The following is a 20,755-nucleotide window of genomic DNA, read 5'->3' as shown; positions in this document are numbered from 1 at the left end:
ATTATAATATATTTATAAAATATAAATAACAATAAATATTAATTATTAACATAAATATAAAATAATATATTTATAATAAATAATTATTTATAATAATAAAAAGATAATTTTCCACACAAAAAAAATCAATTTTTAACGAAGAATATGGATTTTCAACCTAAATAGTTCTATTTTTAATTAAAAAATACAAATTTTCATCCAAATTGTTGAACTTTGAACAATAAAATATAAATTTTCAACCAAAAATGGGTAGTAAATTTTCAGTAAAAGGAATTAATTTTCAACTAAACAGATGAATTTTTAACTAAAATGATGAATCTTCAACTGAATAGTTGAATTTTACATCAAAAAGACGAATTTTCAACCATAAGGATTAATTTTCTACGAAAAAGGCGAATTTTGCTTACATAGCACATAATTTTTTAAAACAAATAACTCAATTTCTAAATAAAAAATATCAATTTTTTACAATGAAAGATCAATTTTCAATTCAAAAAGACTAATTTCAAACAAAATAGCATAATTTTCAATTTAAAAGGATGAATTTGTCCGAAAGAAAATTCAATCTACAAATATACATTTTTTACCAAATGGTCGAATTTTCAAACAAAAAAGATTGAAATTCATCCAAAAAATTTAATTTTTATGCCAAAAAGGCAAAGAGAAGTAAAAATATCTACAAAAAGTTAATTTTCAATCAAAAGAGATAATCTTTTAACCAAATAATTGAATCCTCAAGCAAAAAGATGAACTTTCAACAAACAAGAATTATTTTCTAACCGAAAACACAAATTTTCATTAAACTACATGAAATATTAAAAAAGAAGTTAAACTTTCAACTAAAGAAGAAAAATTTTTAACTTAAAATGGAACATGTAAATTTTCAGATAAAAAAATTAATTTCTCACGAAATAAAATATTTTTTTGAACATAATAGTTAAATTTTGAAACAAACAGGTGAATTTTCATCAACCAAAAGTTAATATTCTTACAAATAGTTAATTTTTCCTTAAAGCAGTTTAATTTTTAACCAAGAAGTTGCATTTTAATGCCAACAAAAAACAACACACATTTTGTACAAAAAAAAGCCGAATTTTCAAACGAAAATTTCATTTCAATTTCACAAAAAAAAACTATCTTTCAAAAAAATAGTTATATTTTCCAAAAAGTGATGAATTTTCAACTAAAAAAGATCATTTTTCTACCGAAAATTGAATAATAAATTTTTAATAGAAAAATTAATGTTCAACCATTCAGATGGATTTGTATCTAAAACTATGGAATATTCAATAGTAAACAGTTAAATTTTCAGTTACAAATTTACTTTTCTAAAAAAACTAACTTTAAAAGAAATAGATGCATTTTCAAATAAAGTGAAGAATTTTCACCTATACTTATGAACTTTTAACTAAAAAAAATAACTTTTCATCCAAAAATATATAAATAATTAAGTTTTACGTTAAAAAAAATAATATAGAACCAAACAGATAAATTTTCAGCTAAAACTATGGAATATTCTATAGGAAATAGTTAAATTTTCAGTTAAAAAATTACTTTCCTAAAAAAAAAAGAACTAACTTTCAACAACAACAAAAATAACTTTTAAGAAAAAGCTACAGTTTCAAACAAAGTGATGAATTGTCGACTAAAATTGTAAATATTTAACTGAAATAGTTCAATTTAAACTAGAAACTAAAAAATACAAATTTTCATCCAAATTGTTGAACCAGAAAACCAGAAAATAAGACTTTTCAACACAAAAGTTAATATTCTTACAAATAGTTAAATTTTCATTAAATTAGTTTAATTTTTAACCAAAGAGTTGAGTTTTTAATGCAAAAAGATAAATTTTGCAAACAAAAAATTTGAATTTTCTACCCTAAAATATGATTTTTCAACTAAAATGATGAATCTTCAATCAAAAACAGAAAATTAATTTTTCAAAAAATAGTTTACTTTTAACCAAGTATATGATTTGTCCAGCAAAAAGAGATTTTACCGCGAAATAAAAAAAACAATTGAATTCAATACAAAAAGGATGAATTTTCAAACAAGATTGTTTTTTCTTACAAAAAAAACGCAAAATTTGAACAAAATATATGAATTTTCAACTCGAAATATCAATTTCCAATGAATAATATCAATTTTTAACCAAAAATGGTACACTTACATTTTTTGTTAACAATATTAATTCTCAGTCGACAAAGAAAAAAATGATTTCAATATTAAATCCAAAAGATTATTTTTTAACGAGATGAATTTTCAAAAAATTTAACAGATAATTTTTCAGATAAAAAAATTAATTTCCAACGAAATAAAATATAAGTATTTTTAAATAGTTAAATTTTAAACAGACAAATGAAGATTAAATTACTACCGAAAAAAATGGATTTTCAAGAAAAAAAAACGAATTTTCCCCTAAGAAGGTTAATGTTCTACAAAAAAAATACGAATTTTAAAACAAAATGCGTTTATTTTAAACAATATTGTAATAAAAGTAGTTCAATTTTTAAAAAAATATTTGAGTTTTTAATGCTATTTAATGATGATTTTTTAACCAAAAAGATGAAGTTTCAAACAATGAAACAGTTAAATTTGCAGATAAAAAAATGAATTTTCAACCAAATAAAATATATTTTTTAATAAAATAGTTAAATCTTCAAACAAACAGATGAAGATTAAATGTCTTGAAAAAAAACGGATTTTCCACACAAATAAACGAATTTTTCACTAAAAAAGTTAATGTTCTACAAAAAAAAAACGAATTTTTAACAAAATACATTCACTGTAAACAATATTGTTGAATTTTAAAGCCAAAAGAACCAATAAATCTACAGAGAAGTTGAATTTTCAACAAGAAAATATGATTTTTTCAACAAAAAGGTTAATATTTTCACAAATAGTTAAGTTTTCATAAAAGTACTTGAATCTTTAAGGCAAAAATAAGAATTTTGTACAAAAAGTTGAAGTTTCGAGCCAAAAAATATGATTTTTCAATTAAAATGTTGAATCTTCAACCAAAAAGAAATGGATTTTAAAAAAAGTTCAACTTTAAACTAAGTAGTTGATTTGCCCACAAAAAAAATGGCCACGAAAAAGGTAATAGTTAATATTCCAACCAAAAAAGATGTTATCTTGAAATTAAAAAAAAATTGAATTCAATCAGAAAGGATGAATTTTCGAAAAAAAATTAATTTTTTACCAAAAAATACGCGAGATTTCAACAAAATGTAATATTTTTCAACCAAAAAATAACAATTTTCAAATAATAATTAAAATGTTTAACCAAAAATGACATAATTAGATTTTTAAAATAAAATTAATTCTCAATCAACACAAAAATACGAATTCAATTAATGGTTTTTTACGGAAATTAAATATTATTTACACAAAGTACGTTTTAGGAAATATATACCAAAAACAAAAATATAAAAAACGTCATTTCTTATTTTTAATATTTTTATGAGTGAGGCCCAACACATTTTTAATGCAGAAAATTTCATTTAAATTTATATAATTTCAAGCAATTTTAAATTGTAAACATTACAAATGCAACGATTAAAATTTTTTAAACTAAATATTTATTAAATTAGAGGCTCAATTGTTATTTATAGATCAAGATTCAAAACTTTTACTTACAAATTAAAATCTTTTTAATGGCACAATTGAAATTCTAACTTTTAAAGTTCAAGTTTAGAACTGAAAAATTCCGAAAAATAAAGTTTCCGACACTATAAAATATCCGTGACTTAATAATAAATATAAAATAAAAAATAGAATATAAAATAAGACGCAAAATAAAAAATATTATCAGTAAATAAAAGTATTATATTTATTATTTTGTAGTTAAGTATTCAAACATTTCTTAATTGTTTAAATTCGGCAACTTTATTTCAGAAATTTTCTGTCATCTGGAATTTTTCTAATCTAGTTATATCCCAAACTGTGAAATTTTTTTTATTTAATAGGGAATTTAAAAATGTCGTTTTTATTTCTATTTTCAGAAATATGATATTTCTAATCTTTTCTTTTTCGGGATTTTTCAGTTGTTCCTGGAAATTCGTCTCTTATCATAGAAACTTTTTTTTTCCTATTAAAAATACAACTGGTTAGTAAAAAATTAACCAGTTTTAACTAGGGACGTAACTACTTCTTTAAAGGTTAAATTAATTTGTTAAAAATTAATTTTTTTGTTAAAGATTCATAATTTTAGAAGAAAATTCACTTCTGCTTCAAAGTTTATCTGTTGTGTTAAAAAAACATTTTTTTGTTGGGCAAAAACACATTTATTTAACTGGAAATATAACTTCAAATTTTCGTTAAAACCCTTTTTGACACAAAATTAATTAATTTAGGTTGAGGATTCAACTATTTGGTTGAAAATTGCTCCTTTAGTAAAATTCAACTGTTTTTTATTTAAAATTAAAATCTTTTTTATCGACAATTCAACTACTTAGTTTAAATAATTTGTTATCAATTAATTTTTTTCTGTAAAATATGTATCAATTTAGATGAAAATTAAAGTATTTGGTCCAAAATTAATTTATTATGTTGTAAATTCATTGTATTTTAATTTAAAATTAATTTTTTTAAACTTAATATTTAAACTTTTTTATTTTTGTTGAAAATTGAGCTTCTTTGGATGCAAATAAAATTATTTAATTGGAAATCTATTTCTTACGTTCACAATTTACATATTAAATTTCTCGAAAATTAATCATCCGGGTTAAAAAATCATCTTAAAATATCTTGAAAATTTGGTCTTCTGGTTGAAAATTAGCTTTAAAAAAATATTGTTTTTTGTTTAAAAATTCAACCGTTTTGTAGATAATTTGTTGTTTGGCTTTAAAATTAAATAATTTGGTGGAAAACTGATGTTTTTGGCAGAAATCTTCTTTCTGGAAAATTCATCTTTTTGCTTCGAAATTTACATATTTGATTTAAAAATAATGTTTTTTAGTTAGAATTTTAAATACATTGTTAAAAGCAAAAACAAATTGCGAAAAGTAATCTGTGCGGGTTAAAAACTGATTTTATAATAGTTTAAAAATTGATCTTTTCTAGTTGAATATTCACGTATTTTGTTCAAAATTCGTATTTTTCGGTTGAAAATTCATCCTTTTTTAGTCGAAATTAATCTGGTTTGTTTGTATAACTTAAAAAAATGTTGATAATCTATATTTTTGTTGAGAATAAAACTATTTTTATGGAAATTTATGTTTCTGGTCGAAAATTAACATTAAAAAATGTTATCTGTTTAAAGATTCAACCGTTTTGTATATGATTTGTCTATATTATTATTATTTTTTTTTTGCTTTATAATTCAATAATTTTTTTGAAAATTAATGTATTTTATTGAAAACTCATGTTTTTGCAAGATCAACAATCTTCTTTTTCAAAAATTCATCTTTTTGATTAAAAATTTAACTATTTTGTTTAAAAATCATCTTTTTTAGTCGAAAAATCAACTAAATTGTTAAAAGCTAAAACAAATTGTGAAACATAATTTTTTTACTGATTCACCTCGTTGGTTAAAAATTTACCTATTGAATGCCTAGAAAATTAATTTTATGAAAACTGAGGATTTGGAGGAAAATTCAAATCAAATTATATTTTCTTCATGAAAAATTCAAATGTTTTGTAAATAATCTTTTTTTTGGCTTTAAAATTCAATAATTTTGTAGAAAATTTATGTATTTTCTTGAAAACTGATGTTTTTGGAAGATCATCAATCTTCTTGCTGGAAAATTTACCTTTTTGGTTCAAAATTTAAATATTTGGTTTGAAATTAATCTTTTTTAGTTCAAAATTGAACTACATGGTTGAAATAGTTTTTCTTTTTAATCATATTTATTTTAATATTCAACCCCCTTATTAAAAAATTTAACTTTTAAATTTCTAGAAAATTAATATCAATATCTGTGTTAAAAATAAGACTATTTTTATGAAAATTTAAGATTAAATAATTTGGTGGAAAATTAATTTACTTTCTTGAAAATTTATGTTTTTGGCAGATCATCAATCTTCTTGCTGGAGAATTCATCTTTTTTATACAAAATTTAACTATTGGATTTAAAATTGATCTTCTGTAGTTGAAAATTCATGCAATTTGTTAAAAATCTGCATTTTTTGGTCGAAAATGCATCCTTTTTCATTAAAAATTCAACTGTTTCCTTCGAGATTAATCTGGTTTGGTTGAGAATTTAACAATTTGGTAAAAAATTAATACATATTTATTTTGTAATAAACTATTTTTGTGAAGATTTAACCTTTTGGAGGAAAATGAACTTTTTTGTTAAAAAATCATATTTTTCGGTTGCAAATTGAAACATTTTTTAGGTAATTTGTCCTTTGGGAATTAATTTTCTGCGAAAATAAATTTTTTGCTAAAAATTAGTATTTTTAGTTTTATATTCACTATTAGGATAAAAATTAAAATTAAACTTTTTTGTGAAAAAATTATATTTTTGGTTAAAAAGTAATTTAAGGTGCTTCATATTGAATTGAATATGGTATTTACATTAATTTTATTTTATGGAATCTATTTCTGACGGATTAATAGAATTTTCAACGTCAAAAAAATAAACTTTGAGGTTAAGATAAACTTGATCTTTTTTAACCAAAATTTGGAGCTATATCGTGCTATTAACAGTTTGCAAGACATATGTATACATAAAATAGACTTACTATTGACAAAATATTTTTTCCGAATTTAGACAATCGTAATAATTAAATACACAAGAACTGTTTAAAATTGCGTGAAAAAATGACGCACGTATAAGACGATGCGTCCATTTTGGATTTGGACTGACGCAACTGAAATGCACATGCGTCTCACCAGCATTCTCATTGGATATTGATCGAGTATTTACTTCGAATGTTAAAACAAAGATAATTATGCCAATCAATTTTTTAAAATATATAACAATTATACAATCCAAAAAATATTATGAATTATTTAGGATTTACGTTGGTGAAAAAGTCTTTCTTTTTTTGATTTATTATAAAATATTGATTTACGCATTTGATCATTTAATTTAATTTTAATAATTTAGGATTTACGTTAGTGAAAAAACTCTTTCTTTTGTTTTGATATATTGTACAAAATTGATTTACTCATTTAATAATTTCGGAAAAGTGCGCCATATTCAGTTTAAAAAAACTAATATTTTAAATACTGTCAGTTTTTCTTGCATAATTCTCATAAGCACATTTTTTCAAAAGTTCTATATTTTTTCAATCGGTTGCAATTTCTTCTCTTTGGTTGAAAATTTTTCTTTTTTTTTCTTTTGTTTTTATTTTCTTTTTGATCAAAAATTGATCTTTTTTTATTTGATAAATTACATTATTTGTTGAAAATCTGTCCTTTTTGTTTGAAATGTCAACTATTACATTTTACCTTATTTATTAAGGACTCATCTATTTGGTTTAAAGAAACCATGTTGATAAAAATCAGTTTTTCTCGTTGAAAATTGACTAACTGAAAATTAAAATGGTCTCTTTTGGTCGAAATTTAATATTTTTGGTTGAAAATAATTTTTAATATCAAAATGCAACTAATTCTAAAAAAAATTCTTTTTTAATTTCATGAAAATTGATTTTTTAGTTGAAAATTCAACTTTGTATCTCAAAATTGTCTATTTTTTTTAGAAAATTTTTCTTCTTATTTGCCAATTCATTTATTTTGTTTAAAAAAATGCATTTCTTTCATTAAAAATGTAATTACTTTCCTTAAACTATATATTTTTTAAATTAATTTTTTGGTTGAAAATTGCACTTTTTGATAGAAACTGAATCTTTTTGTTTGAAAATCCATCTTTTTTAGTTGAAAATGTATTATTTCTGATTAGAAATTAAAGTATTTTGTTCAAACCTTTTTTTTTCGTTCAAAATTATTTTTAAATTTAAAATTAAAGTAGTTTATTTTTTGTTATATTTTTTATTTGCAAATTCATTTCTTTCGATGAAAATTCGACTGTTTCATTGAAAAACATTTTTATGCTAAAAATTTATTTTTGAACTCAAAAATGGACTATTGCATAAGATTTGTCTTTTTCATTGAAATTTAACTGTTTTCTTGTTATTAATATTAAAATGTTTTTTGGTTGAAATAACAACTATTCAATTTTTCGTTGAAAATTCATCTTTTTGGGTGCAATGTTATCCTAATTTGTTAAAAAGTAATATTTTGGATTTCAAATTTATTAATTTAGTTGAAAATTTATCACTATGGCTGAAAATTCAACTATTCTATTAAAAAATTAGCTTTTTTCGTTTGTAAATTAATTTTTCTAACAGAAAATTCAACTCTTCCACTTTTTGTTCAAAGTATTTTGTTCTTCAGTTGAAAATTCGCTTTTTTTTTTGCAAAATGTATACATTCTCGGAAGTTCAATTTTTTTATCTCAAAAATTAACTATTCCATTTTTTGTTGAAAATTAATTTTTTTTTAGTATAAAACTGACCTTTTCTGGTTCGAACTTAAAATATTAAGTTAAATATTGTTATTTTATGTTGAAAATTTGCTGTTATGGTAAAAATTTAATTTTCTTGTTTGAAAACTCTTCGTTTAGGTTGAAAATTGAACTATTTTATTTTTGGTTTAAAATTTATCAAAAATTCCCCAGTAATTAAAATATTAAATTTTTTATAAGGAGTAAAATTATTGATTTTAAACTCGAAAATAGGAATACCTTTTTTCACAAATGTAAATTTTAAATCATTAATACAATCTATTTTTTTGTACCTTATAATTATCATAGAGGCTGCGGGCGCAACGCATGCGCAGTGTAGTTGGGAGCTGAATTAGGAGCAAAATCTTTGATTAATATATAAAACAATTAATAATAATGAATAACATATTAATTATAAAATAATATGGATAATATCTTTGCTGCAACCGTTTTTGAAAAATAATTTTGGTAATTTTTCAAGTAACCGTTTATCGGTAATTATTGCGAAAACTACATTGCCGATATAAGATATACAGATCTACCGAAACTTCCACCGAGTCAATACTCCCGACTCCGCAGCGCTCGTCTCAGCCGTGAGCTGGTTGGCTCCACTTGGCGCGCAATTTAAAATTACTTTGAAAAACTATTCTTGTAATTTAAATAAAGGTACCTTTTCACGGAGGTTGAATTTGAATATATCAATGAATTAATTTGACACATCGAGTTCGTATCTAGGCTCTCAACCTATTAAATTTGCCATAAGCCAACAAAGCAGCTATAAATTAATCCTATGAAAAATATTAATTCCACGATTCATCCAAAACAGGGCTCCGTGAAATGTTACCCGTAGGATAACTTTGTACGGAGACCCGTTTTGAATTAATCGTTAAATTAATTTGACACATCGAGTTCGCATCTAGATTATTAACCAATCAAATTTGCCATAAACCAACAATGTAGCTAGAAATGAATCCTATGATAATTAAAAACATTTAATTGAAAAATAAATATTTTTTATGTATTTTTCTGGGAATTCATATAATTATATAACCTATAAATACATAAATTGTCACGACTGCATTGTAGTTATGATTCAAATCATTATTATATGCTGCAATTATCTTCTATACATTAAGCTACTGAAATCTTGTATGGTATTTCCAGAAATTTATCTATTAAAAAATGTCTTGTCAGTCTTTCGAGTTCAATGAAAATAAACTGCTATTCATTGAATATATGTGTTATACATTTTTAGCTTACCTCAAATCAAAACTTACATAATTTTCATACATTTTTGTGCATATTTTAATAATTATTTATTTATGTTACAAGAACTGTTTTTTCATGTCATTTTGAATCACGCGCCAAGTGCGGCCAACCAGCGCGCAGCCCTAACGCAAGCGCAGTAGCACAGGGTGCCAACATTGACATCACTGCACGTGGAGTCAGATTGTGCAGAAAGAAAGAAAAATAAACCTCCATCAAAAATATATAAAATTGTCTCCATATCATTTTTAACTAATTTAAGACGATGGCTGCCAATTCAAAGAAAAAGGTTAGAGTTTACGAAAAGAAGAAGCACAATCCGGAGACAGAAATAATCGCAAAGCTTCAAAGTAAATACGAAAAAGTGAGTACCGTATATAAAAAGTATTTATGTACTTTTTTTTCAGCACGTTTAATTAGGTTTATATTCAAAATCCAGGGAGCAAAAAGTACTCATTTTCAGATTTAAAATAAGTGTTCGTATTATTTTTGTAATATGACTTCTTTCTCCCTGCTTTCAAGACTATTATTTGATTTTGAGGTTAGGATTATAAAAACAATTCCACATGTTTTTATCAATTTATTTATTTTTATTAACCATTAGTATTTATTTACTTTCCTAAATTGACGAAGAGAAATTAATTTCTTTGCTTGAAAATTTGTTTTATTTTATTTGGTGTGAAATTAATTTTTTTTAACAACTTTTCAGTTGAAAATTCAACTGTTTTGTCAAAAATTCGTCTTTTTTTTGGAACAAAATTAATCTTCCTTTTTGAAAATTAATCTTGTTTAAAAATTCTTTTTTTTTTTTTGAAAATTTATCCTTTCAGATTAAAATATTTTTTTGGATGGAAAATTAATTCTATTTTTTGGTGTAACCCATATCTTTTTTAGTTTAAAGTTTACGTTTTTGATTAAAAATTGCTCTTATTTAGTTGAAAATTCAACTATTTGGTTGAGAATTCATGCATTTTTTTTAAATCTATGGTTAAAAACATAACTTTTTTTCAATTAGTTTGTTTATATTTGATTTTTTTTAACTGAAAATTTCACTATATCAATTAAATATTACAAAATTTTAATTAAAAATGCATTTATTTGGTTGAACATTAATTTTTTAGCTAAAAAATGGTATTTTTTAGTTGCATATTAAACTGATTTGTTGAAAACTCGGTCTTTTTTAAAAGAAAATTCATCTTTTTTTGTTGGAAAGCTAAACTCTTTTACTAAAACTTCATCTTTTTGGTAGAAATTAATCTTCGTTTTTGAAAATTTATATTTTTGGTTGAAATTTAAACTATTTTAGATGAAGATTCATTATTTCAGTTTACAATGTATCAGTTTGGCTGGAAATTGGTATTTTGTAGTCAAAAATTTGTTGTTCTTTGTAGTAGAAATTAATCTGCTTGGTAGAAAATTCATCTTTTTGGTTGGAAATTTATCCTTCTTTTTCTTTAAAATTCAACTATTTCGGCTGAGATCCACCATGTTAATCGAAAATTCATCACATTTTTGGAAAATGTAAACTTTTTTTCTGTTTGAGCTTTTTTTAAGCTAAAAATGTAACTATTCCAGTGAAATGTTCCATTTTGCATTTAAATTTCTAAAGATTTAAAAAGGCGTTTATACAAGATTTCACAAAGATTTTAAAACTTTCAAAAGATCTCAAGGACATTAAATATTTTTAAAAAGAGTACAGTGCGCCAGATATCAAAGAGTTCAAAACATTTGAAATTTTTAAAAATATTTTAGAATATTTCCAAAGATTTCAAATAATTCATAAGGATTTCAAAAGATTTCAAGAATTTCAAAAACTTTAAACAATTTTTAGCCATTTCAGAAATTTAAAATAAATTGGATATTTCAAAAGGATTTCAATGATTTCAAATGAGCACAAAATATTTCACAAACAAAGATTAAATAAAGAATTCACAAAGATTTGAAAAAATTTCACAAATATTTGAAATATTTTAATGATATCAAAGGATTACAAAATATTTCACAAATATTTGACAATTTCGTAAAGATTTCAAAGATTTTACCAAATTTTATAATAATTCAAAAAATTTCGCCAATATTTTAAAGATTTAATGAAAATTTCATAACGATTTTAAAAAGGACACAGTACGCTAGATTTAAAAACATTTGTAAAATTTTAAACGATCTCATGTTTGTTTCGAAGATTTCAAAGATTTTACAAAGATTTGAAACATTTTAAAACAATTTTACCAAAATTTTGAAAAAATTTTTCAAGTATTTCAAAGGTACAATCAAAAATTCATAATTATTTCAAATTCAAAGACTTTAAAAAGGATACAGTACGCCAGATTTGAAAAGATTTTAAGCGATTTCACAAAAATATTTCAAAACAGTTTACAAAGATTTTACAAAAATTTCGCATTTTTGAAGAAGTTTTTTAAATATTTCAAATATTTTAATACTTTCAAATTAATAAAAAATATTTTGAAAAATGTCAAAGATTTCAAAAAAAAAAATATAAATTATGCAATGATTTCAGAAATATTTAAAATTTTTCAAAAAATTTGAGAAATATTTTTAAAAATTCAAGGAATTTAAAGATCTCAGTTATTTTACAAAAATCTTAAAAGATTTTTACAGAAATTTTAAGATTTCACAACGATTTTAAATATTTCAAAAGTTTTCATCGAATTCACAAAGATTTCAAAAGTTTAAAAAATTTCAAGGATTTCAAAAACTTTAAAAAGATTAAAAAATATTTCTAAACAAGGATTTAAAAGATTTTACCAAAATTTAAAAAAAAAAATCACAAAGATTTCATAAAAATTTTATAAAGATTTTAGATTTTTAATAAGCTTAAAGATTTTAAACGATTTCAAATTTGTTTAGAAGATTTCAAAACATTTCACAATTATTTTAATGATTTCAAATGAATAAAGAAGATTTCATACAAATTTTATCAAGATTTCAAAAAGGGTTTCAAATATTTTAAACGATTTTAAATTTGTTTAGAATATTTCAAAATATTTTTTAAATTTTATAAATATTTCGAACATTTAGAAAAATACAAGAATTTCAAAGATTTCAAAATATTTTAAAGATTTAAAATAATTTCAAAATTTTTAGAATATTCCAAAAGATTTCCAATATTTCAATGGTTCCAAACGAATAAAAAATATTTCACAATTATAAAAAAGAATTTATTAGGATTTGAAAAGATTTTAAAAATTCCAAAGATTTCAAAAAGGATACAGCACACCAGATTTCAAAACATTTTAAAGATTTTAAACGAGTTTACATTTTTTTAGAAAATTTCAAAATATTTCACAAAGGATTCAGCTGTTCCAGTGATTTTAAATAATTGCAAAAGAGGTAGGAAAGATTTCATAAGTATTTTAATAAAATGATAAAGATTTCAAAAGATTTCAAGAATTAAAAAATGATTTTAAATATATAAAAAATTTCAGAACATTTTATAGACTTTAAACAATTTCAAAAGGTTTCCAGAAATTTAAGCTTACTTTTTTTTATTTAATTTAGTTTTATCAACAAAAATTAAAAAAAGATTTGAGAAACATTTCAAAATATAAATTGACCGGGTATTTTACGAATTTTCAGAAGAAAAATCTACCCAAGTTCGATTTCAACCGTTTTTTAAAGAATTAAAGTGCAGTCTTGAAAATTTAAACAATTAAAAATTAATCGAATTTGAAGTCGAAATTTTTTGACAAAAAACAGTTTTATTTTATCAACTGTGAATATAAATAAATAAATTACTTTTAAAATGAATCTCTACTTTAAGTATAAAAATCTGAACAACTATTATTTTTTAGCTATTTAAAAAATATAAACGTGCGTTTGAAAATTCACAAACTATTTTTAATTAAAAAATATATCCATAATATAATAGACGTAATTAAAGGTTTTTATTAAATTAAAAATATTGTTTAAGTCTAAATTATTCAATTTTGAACCCATTTAATTTAAAAAATTTAATTTAGAAAAGAATAAGCATTTCATATTTAGCAATATTTCACTGTTTATTTAAGGTGAATAAATTAAAACCAAATATTTAAAAGAAATCAATTTAAAACTGAATTGTTTTAAATAGAAAGCTTTGAATCTCTAGAATTTCGAGGAGCTTTAAAACTTTTAGCGTTACAATTTTAATTATTCTATTTAAAAAATGTTTAATTTGCAAGGGAAATTGTTAAATTTTGACGTATAAATAATAACTGAACACTTATTTTTGTAGAAAAAATTTGAGTAATTTTAAGAGATATTTAGAAGTTTTGAAAAGATGCAAAATTATTTTAAAATTTGAAATGATTTCAAGTAATTTAAACAAAGCGTGTAAACATGTTTTTCAGAACTTCTATATATATTTTTTAAAATTAATCGAATTGTTTCTACAAGTTTTGAAAAATCCTGGAAATTAAAATAAAATCCTCAAAATCTTTCAGAATTGTTTTGAATAAGTTTTTTAATATCTTAAAATCTTTTTAAATTTTCTGTTTCAATAATTTTTCAAAATAAAAAAAAGCATTTTTAATTTTCCTACTAATTAATTAATTAATTTTCCTATTCTTTTGAAGTCTTTCGCAATTAAAAAAAAAGTATTTGAAATTATTTCAAGTTCTAAATTAAATTTGAATCATTTTAGAACTTTTAAATATCTCTTAAAATTACTCTAATTTTTTCTGCAAATAATAAATGTTATATTGTTATTTATAATTTCAAGTTTCAAGGTTTTTGTATTAAATTTGCATGGTTTTCGAAAAGTTGTAGAAAAAATTCAATTCATTTTAAAATAAATTAAAAGGTTCCGAACAAAATTTCAAAAATTATTTTTAATTTGGAAAAATCTAAAACCACTCTTAGATTTCTCAAGATTTTAAAATCAAATTTGAAAGCTTTTCAAGGATGATTAAACTATTTAAAATAAAAATAATTTAACTTTAATTGCAGAAATGTTAAGTTAAACAAAATATTTAAAAAAATCTATTGTGTCTAGTCTAAAATTATTTAAAATAATATAATTTTGAGCATTTTTAAAGTGTATTGCCTGATTCTTTAATTTAGATTATTGAAAATGTTAACCTGGATTTATATTTTTGGAACTTAATCTGAATTTTGGGATTAATACCTTCCACTTTATAACTGTAAATTATTCAGCATTTGTATACACAATTTTTCAATTGAAAAAATTTTAAACTTCAACTTTAAAAATTTGTTTTTGAACCAGGATTTTTCTTCTTCGATTGAAACGGTCACCCGTTTCAAGGATTTCTAAGACAACTAAATTAAAATTTTTTTAATTTATGATTCTGCTTTTTTTTTAGAAATTATTAGCCAATAAAAAATGAAATTTTTCATATTTTACATGTAAAAAAACGATTATTTGATTATTTGTTGTAAAAAAAGGCCTGGAACGCTGGACACTCTGATTAAAATTTAAATGTTTTTCAATCGTTCTCATAATGATATTATATCTGTAAATGGGAATTTTTCTTTTCTACAGATCGATGAGACACAAATAAAAAAATTCTACGATTTGCCATTGTCCATACAAACTATAAAGGGCTTGAAGGAAAGCGGTTATATCAAGCCGACCGACATACAAAAGCAAACTATTGGCCTTGCGTTACGAGGTTTCGATATTCTTGGTCAAGCCAAAACTGGCAGTGGAAAAACACTGGCTTTTCTAATACCGGTAATTATAATTATGACTTTTCAGTACTTTTTTTTTGGCTGAAAATTCATCTCTTCGTTAAAACATTAATTTTTAGAATTATTTTATTATTAAAATAATTGAAAACTGATATTTTTCTATATTTCAAAGTTCAAATTTTTCTTGCAAATCGACCTTTTCTAGATAAAAATTCAGCTGTTTGGTTGGGAATTGAGATGTAGAGAAAAGTATTTAATTAGATAAATTTAATTTTTCTAAATTTCAAGTTACAATATCAATTTCAAACGAAAAATTTGAATTTTCAACTAATCAATTGAATTTTCAATAAAATAGTTTAGTTTTAAGTTCTTAAGTGAAATTAGTTGAATTCAGTTAAATTAAATCAATTTTAAATTAAATTAATTTCAATAAAAAATGTAAACGAATAATACACTGAAATTATCCATTTTCAATAAAAAATTGAAGTATTAATAAAATAGTTTAACTTTCAACCAACGAGATGAATTTGTAACCAAATAGTTGGATTTTCAATAAATAAGATTAATTTTTTTTATGAGAAAAGGCCAATAAGATGAGATCTCTACAAAACTGCTGGATTTTTATCAAAAAGAATGAAATTTTCAATTAAATAAAAAAAAGAATTTTCTATCAGAAAAATAAAAAATTTAATATTTAAATTAAAAATTAAAAATTTAATATCTAAAATTAAAATTAAAAATTAAATATTAATTTAAATCTGAAATTTATTTTTGAAATAAATTTGTTAAAATTACTTTTATGGATTTACGGTCAAGACTTTTAAAATTTTTATATTTAGAAAATTTAAATGAATAATTAAAAATTTTAATTTTTTTAATTATACACAATTTTTTTTTATCATGTTTTATTCGCTCAATCCTCGTTTATTTTAAATTTAAGCAGTGAATTTTAGAGAATAATTATCTTTTTTATTTTTAAATTAATTAGTTTAATTGGATTAATAAATTAAAAATTTAAATTGAACATTAAAATGTAAAAAATTTTATTAAAAATAAATTTGTTAAATATAATTTTAAATTTAAAACTTGAATCTTAAAATATTCTAAATTATTTTTCTATCAGAAAATACAAACATTTTTAATGAAAAATATTAGCGAATTTTCAGTATAAAATTGAATTTTTAAGAAATTAGTTGAACTTTCAACCATGGAGTTGAATTTTCAACTTAAAAATATAATAGTTGATATTTGTACAAAATAAATAAGCAGTTTGATTTAACTAAGAAAAGCGAATTTTCGTCCATAAACAAACATTTTTTTTAAGAAAGAAAAGAGATTTTAATGAAATTCTTGAATTTTTAATCCAAAAATACGAATTTCCAATAAAATCGTTGAATTTTAAACTATTTTATTTAAAATTTGACTTTTTTAAATTTAAATTTAATTTTTTCAAATTTTATTTTAAATTTAAATTTGAAATATTTGTGAAATAAATTAAAATTTTGGTAAACTCTTTGAAATATATGAATTCTTTGTAAAATGTTCGAAAAATTTATAAAAATTTTGTAAATCTTTTGAAATATTCTAAACAAATTTGGAATTCTTTAAAATATTTGAAACCCTTTTTGAAATCTTTATAAAATTTGTATGAAACCTTTGAAATCTTTCTGAAATATTTTTTATTCATTTGAAATTATTAAAATATTTGTGAAATGTTTTGAAATCTTCTAAATAAATTTGAAATCGTTTAAAATCTTTAAGCTGCTTTAAAATTTGGAATCTTTATAAAATTTTTATGAAATCTTTTGTATTCATTTGAAATCATTAAAATATTTGAAATCTTTGTAATTTTTTTTTTTAATTTCGGTAAATTCTTTGAAATTTTTTTTTCTTATTAAATCGTTTTGAAATCATTGAAATCTTTTGAAATTTTGAATCTATTGAAAACTTTTAAAATTGTTAACAATATTTGTAAATACGAACATTACCATTTTGAAATTCTTGAATTCTTTAGAAATCCTTATGAATTTTTCGAAATATTTGCCAAATCTTTCTCAAATGTTTTTGTATTCATTTAAAATCTTTAAGATGTTTGAAATCTTAAAATTTTGGTAAAATAATTGTGAAATGTTTTGGAATCTTCTAAACAAATTTAAAATGTATTAAAATCTTTAAAATTTTTTGAAATCTAGTGTGCTGTACCTTTTTTAAAATATTTGTGAAATCTTTCGTATTTATTTGAAATCATTCAAATATTTTAAATATTTGTAAAGTCTATAAAATTTTTTTTTTAATCTTTGAAATTCACGAAAACTTTGTAAAATAATTTGAAATATTTGTGAAATGTTTGAAATAATTGCAAAATTTTTTAAATCTTTTGAAATATTCCTAACAAATTTTAAATCGTTTAAAATCTTTAAGCTGTTTTAAAATTAGAAATCTTTATCAAATTTTTATAAAATATTTTGTGTTAATTTGAAATGATTAAAATATTTGAATGATTAAAATATTTTCGTTTAAAATCTTCGGAATTCTTGAAATCTTTTGAAATCCTTACGAATTCGTTGAAATATTTGTGAAATATTTCTGAAATCTTTTGTATTTATTTGAAATCATTGAAGTATTGGAAGTCTCTTGAAATATTCCAAAAATTGTAAAATTATTTAAAAAATTTCAATCTTTCTGAAATCTTATTAAAAAATTTGGAATTGTAAAATCTTTGAAATCATTGTGAAATCTTTGGAAATTTTGGTAAAATCTTTGAAATCTTGATAAAATATTTGTGAAATATTCGAAATCTTTCAAGTATGTATTTTTAAATCTTCTAAATAAACTTGAAATTGTTCAAATTCTTTAAAATGTTCTGAAATCTTTTAAATTTGGCGTACTATGCCTTTTTAAAAATTTTTATTCAATTGTTATTAAATCTTTTCAATAGTTGTGAAATTTTGTGAAACCTTTTTAAAATTTATTAAATTTTTTGAAATCTTGAATAAATAAAATCTTTTCACAAAACTGTTGGATTATTATATAAAAAATTAAATTTTCAATAAACAAAAATTAATTTTCCATGAGAAAAAAAAAACGAATTTTCAAGAAGATTCATACATTTTTAACCAAATAGTTTGGATTTTTAACAAACAAGAATCATTTTTTAGAAGAAATAACAAATTTTCAACAAAATACATAAATTTGTAATCAAACAGTTAATTTTTCAAACAAAGGGATGATTTTTAAACAAAGTTAATAGATTTTTCACAAAATAGTTGTATTTTCAAGAAACAAAAAAATATTTTTTTTTTTTTTGAAGACGAATTAAAAAAAAAAAAGTTTAATCGTCAGCCAAAATTATAAAAGAGAAAAAAAAATTTTCAACCAAAAGCAAAATTTTTTTTTTGAAGGAAGAAAATAAATTTTAATAAAATCCTTGAATTTTAATCCAAAAAGACCAATTGCCAATAAAATAGTTGGTATTTGAACATTATTTTCTATTTTGAAAATTATTAATTTTACTTGAAAATTTATCTTTTTTGTTTAAAATTCAATTCTTTCAGTTGAAAATTCGTCATTTTCATTGAAAAATCAACACTTTGATTGAAAATTTAACTAATTTTTTGAAAAATGGTCTTTTTGTTAGAAAATTAATTTTCTGGCTTGATAATTAATCATTTTAGTTGAAAAATCATCACTTTGATTGAAAATTGAAGTATTTTGTTGAAAAATTGTTTTTTTTTTGTTTAAAATTATTCATTTTTGTTTAGAATGTGTCTTTTTAGTTTAAAATTCAACTATTCAAGGTAAAAATTCATCACTTTAGTAGAAAATTTATCACTTTGATTACAAATTTAACTAGTTTGTTGAAAAATGGTATTTTTTGGTAGAAAATTAATTTTATTGTTTGAAAATTATTAATTTACAGTTGAAAATTCATCACTTTGATTGAAAATTTAAGTATTTTTTGAAAATTCGTTTTTTTGGTCAACATTTTTTTTACTGGAAATGTAAATGACTATTAAAATTGAACATTTTATTATTTTAGTTGAAAATTGAACTCTTCGCCTGAACATTATTTTTTGAACTAAACATTTTACTGTTTATTTTTTCTGGGACAATTTATCTTTTTTTTTCGTTGAAAATTTGAACATACCAGATAAATATTCATAAATTATTTGGAAATTTATCTTTTTTGTTGAATATTCTGCTATTTCAGTTGAAGATTCATCATTTTTTGAAAATTCATCACTTTCTTAAAAAATGTAATTTTTGGTTGAAAATTATATATTTTTTTAACTGAAAATATAACTATTTCAATGGAATTTTCTATCATTTTATTTAAAAATTCATCTCTTTGGTTGAACATTAAGTTTTTAACTGGAAATTTAACTATTCAATTTTTGGTAATTCATCTCTTTTAGTTAAAAATTCATCTTTTTGGTAAAAATTAATCTTCTTGTTTGAAAATTCATCTTTTTGGTTGAAAATTAAATTATTGCAATCTCGTAATTTTAGTTGAAAATTCGTACTTTTGGTTTAGGATTTTACTATTTTGTTGAAAATTAATTTTTTTTATCAAAAATAAGATATTTTTAACTGCAAATTTATCTATTCCATTTATGGTTAAAAATTGATCTATTTTAGTTCTGAATTAAACTATTTCGTTGGAAATTGATCTTTCTTATTTGAAATTCTCTTATTATTATATTATTTTAAATATTTCAGTTTTGAAGCAAATAATAAAATTTGTGTCGAACAAAGATGAATTCTTCACAAAAAATGTATTAGTCGACTATTATTTAATTTGTTTATTTTCTCTATTATAATATTATAATTAATTCAGTCCGAATTTAAGTGGAAAATGTGAGAATGTTAAAAAATTCGCGTTTTTGGTTTCAAATTTGTCTATTGCAGTTGAAGTTTCATTATTTTAATTGAAAATTCATCAATTTGGTTTGACAATTTATTGTTTTGTGTGTGTGTGTGTGTGGAAAATTGATTTATCTTATTTAAAATTCTTTTATTATTATATTATTTTTAATAATGGGAAATATTTAAATGGATAATTATTATATAATAATTAAATTTTTGGCTTTAGAGTTCGATTTTTTGAATTTCATCGGCCTTGAAAAATGTTTGCGAACCGGAAAAAAAAATCCGGGAATTTGTTTGAATTTTTGTATCTTGAATTTTAGGTAATAGAGACATTGTACTGCAAAAGATGGACGCGAATGGACGGTCTCGGTGCACTCATAATTACGCCAACGAGAGAACTTGCGTGCCAGATTTTTGAGACTCTGCGAAAAGTTGGTCGTTATCATTCCCTCTCGGCAGCTTTGGTGATTGGTGGAAAAGATTTACGTTATGAAAGAGAAAGAATGGATCAATGCAAT

At 21.4% G+C, this 20,755-nt stretch overlaps 1 protein-coding gene and 1 long non-coding RNA gene across 2 annotated transcripts in view; one reads left to right on the top strand and one right to left on the bottom strand.

Moving 5' to 3' along the window:
* The window catches only part of LOC117172740, an 8,687-nt gene extending 1,890 nt beyond the window's left edge, over positions 1-6,797 (bottom strand). Inside the window, exon 1 of the long non-coding RNA XR_004467055.1 lies at positions 6,688-6,797. This is a non-coding gene — a long non-coding RNA (uncharacterized LOC117172740). The remainder of the gene's footprint in view (positions 1-6,687) is intronic.
* Positions 6,798-9,891: 3,094 nt separating this feature from the next.
* The window catches only part of LOC117180925 (probable ATP-dependent RNA helicase DDX10), a 50,760-nt gene continuing 39,896 nt past the window's right edge, over positions 9,892-20,755 (top strand). Inside the window, exons 1-3 of the mRNA XM_033373562.1 lie at positions 9,892-10,083; positions 15,220-15,411; positions 20,558-20,750. Of these exons, the coding sequence (XP_033229453.1) occupies positions 9,985-10,083; positions 15,220-15,411; positions 20,558-20,750 (484 nt within the window). The 5' untranslated portion in view covers positions 9,892-9,984. The remainder of the gene's footprint in view (positions 10,084-15,219; positions 15,412-20,557; positions 20,751-20,755) is intronic.

This window comes from Belonocnema kinseyi, chromosome 1 (assembly GCF_010883055.1).
Source record: "Belonocnema kinseyi isolate 2016_QV_RU_SX_M_011 chromosome 1, B_treatae_v1, whole genome shotgun sequence".
Lineage (NCBI taxonomy): Eukaryota > Metazoa > Arthropoda > Insecta > Hymenoptera > Cynipidae > Belonocnema > Belonocnema kinseyi.
The sequence above is the reverse complement of the archived record's forward strand: the minus strand, read 5'-3'. Positions and strand labels throughout refer to the sequence as shown.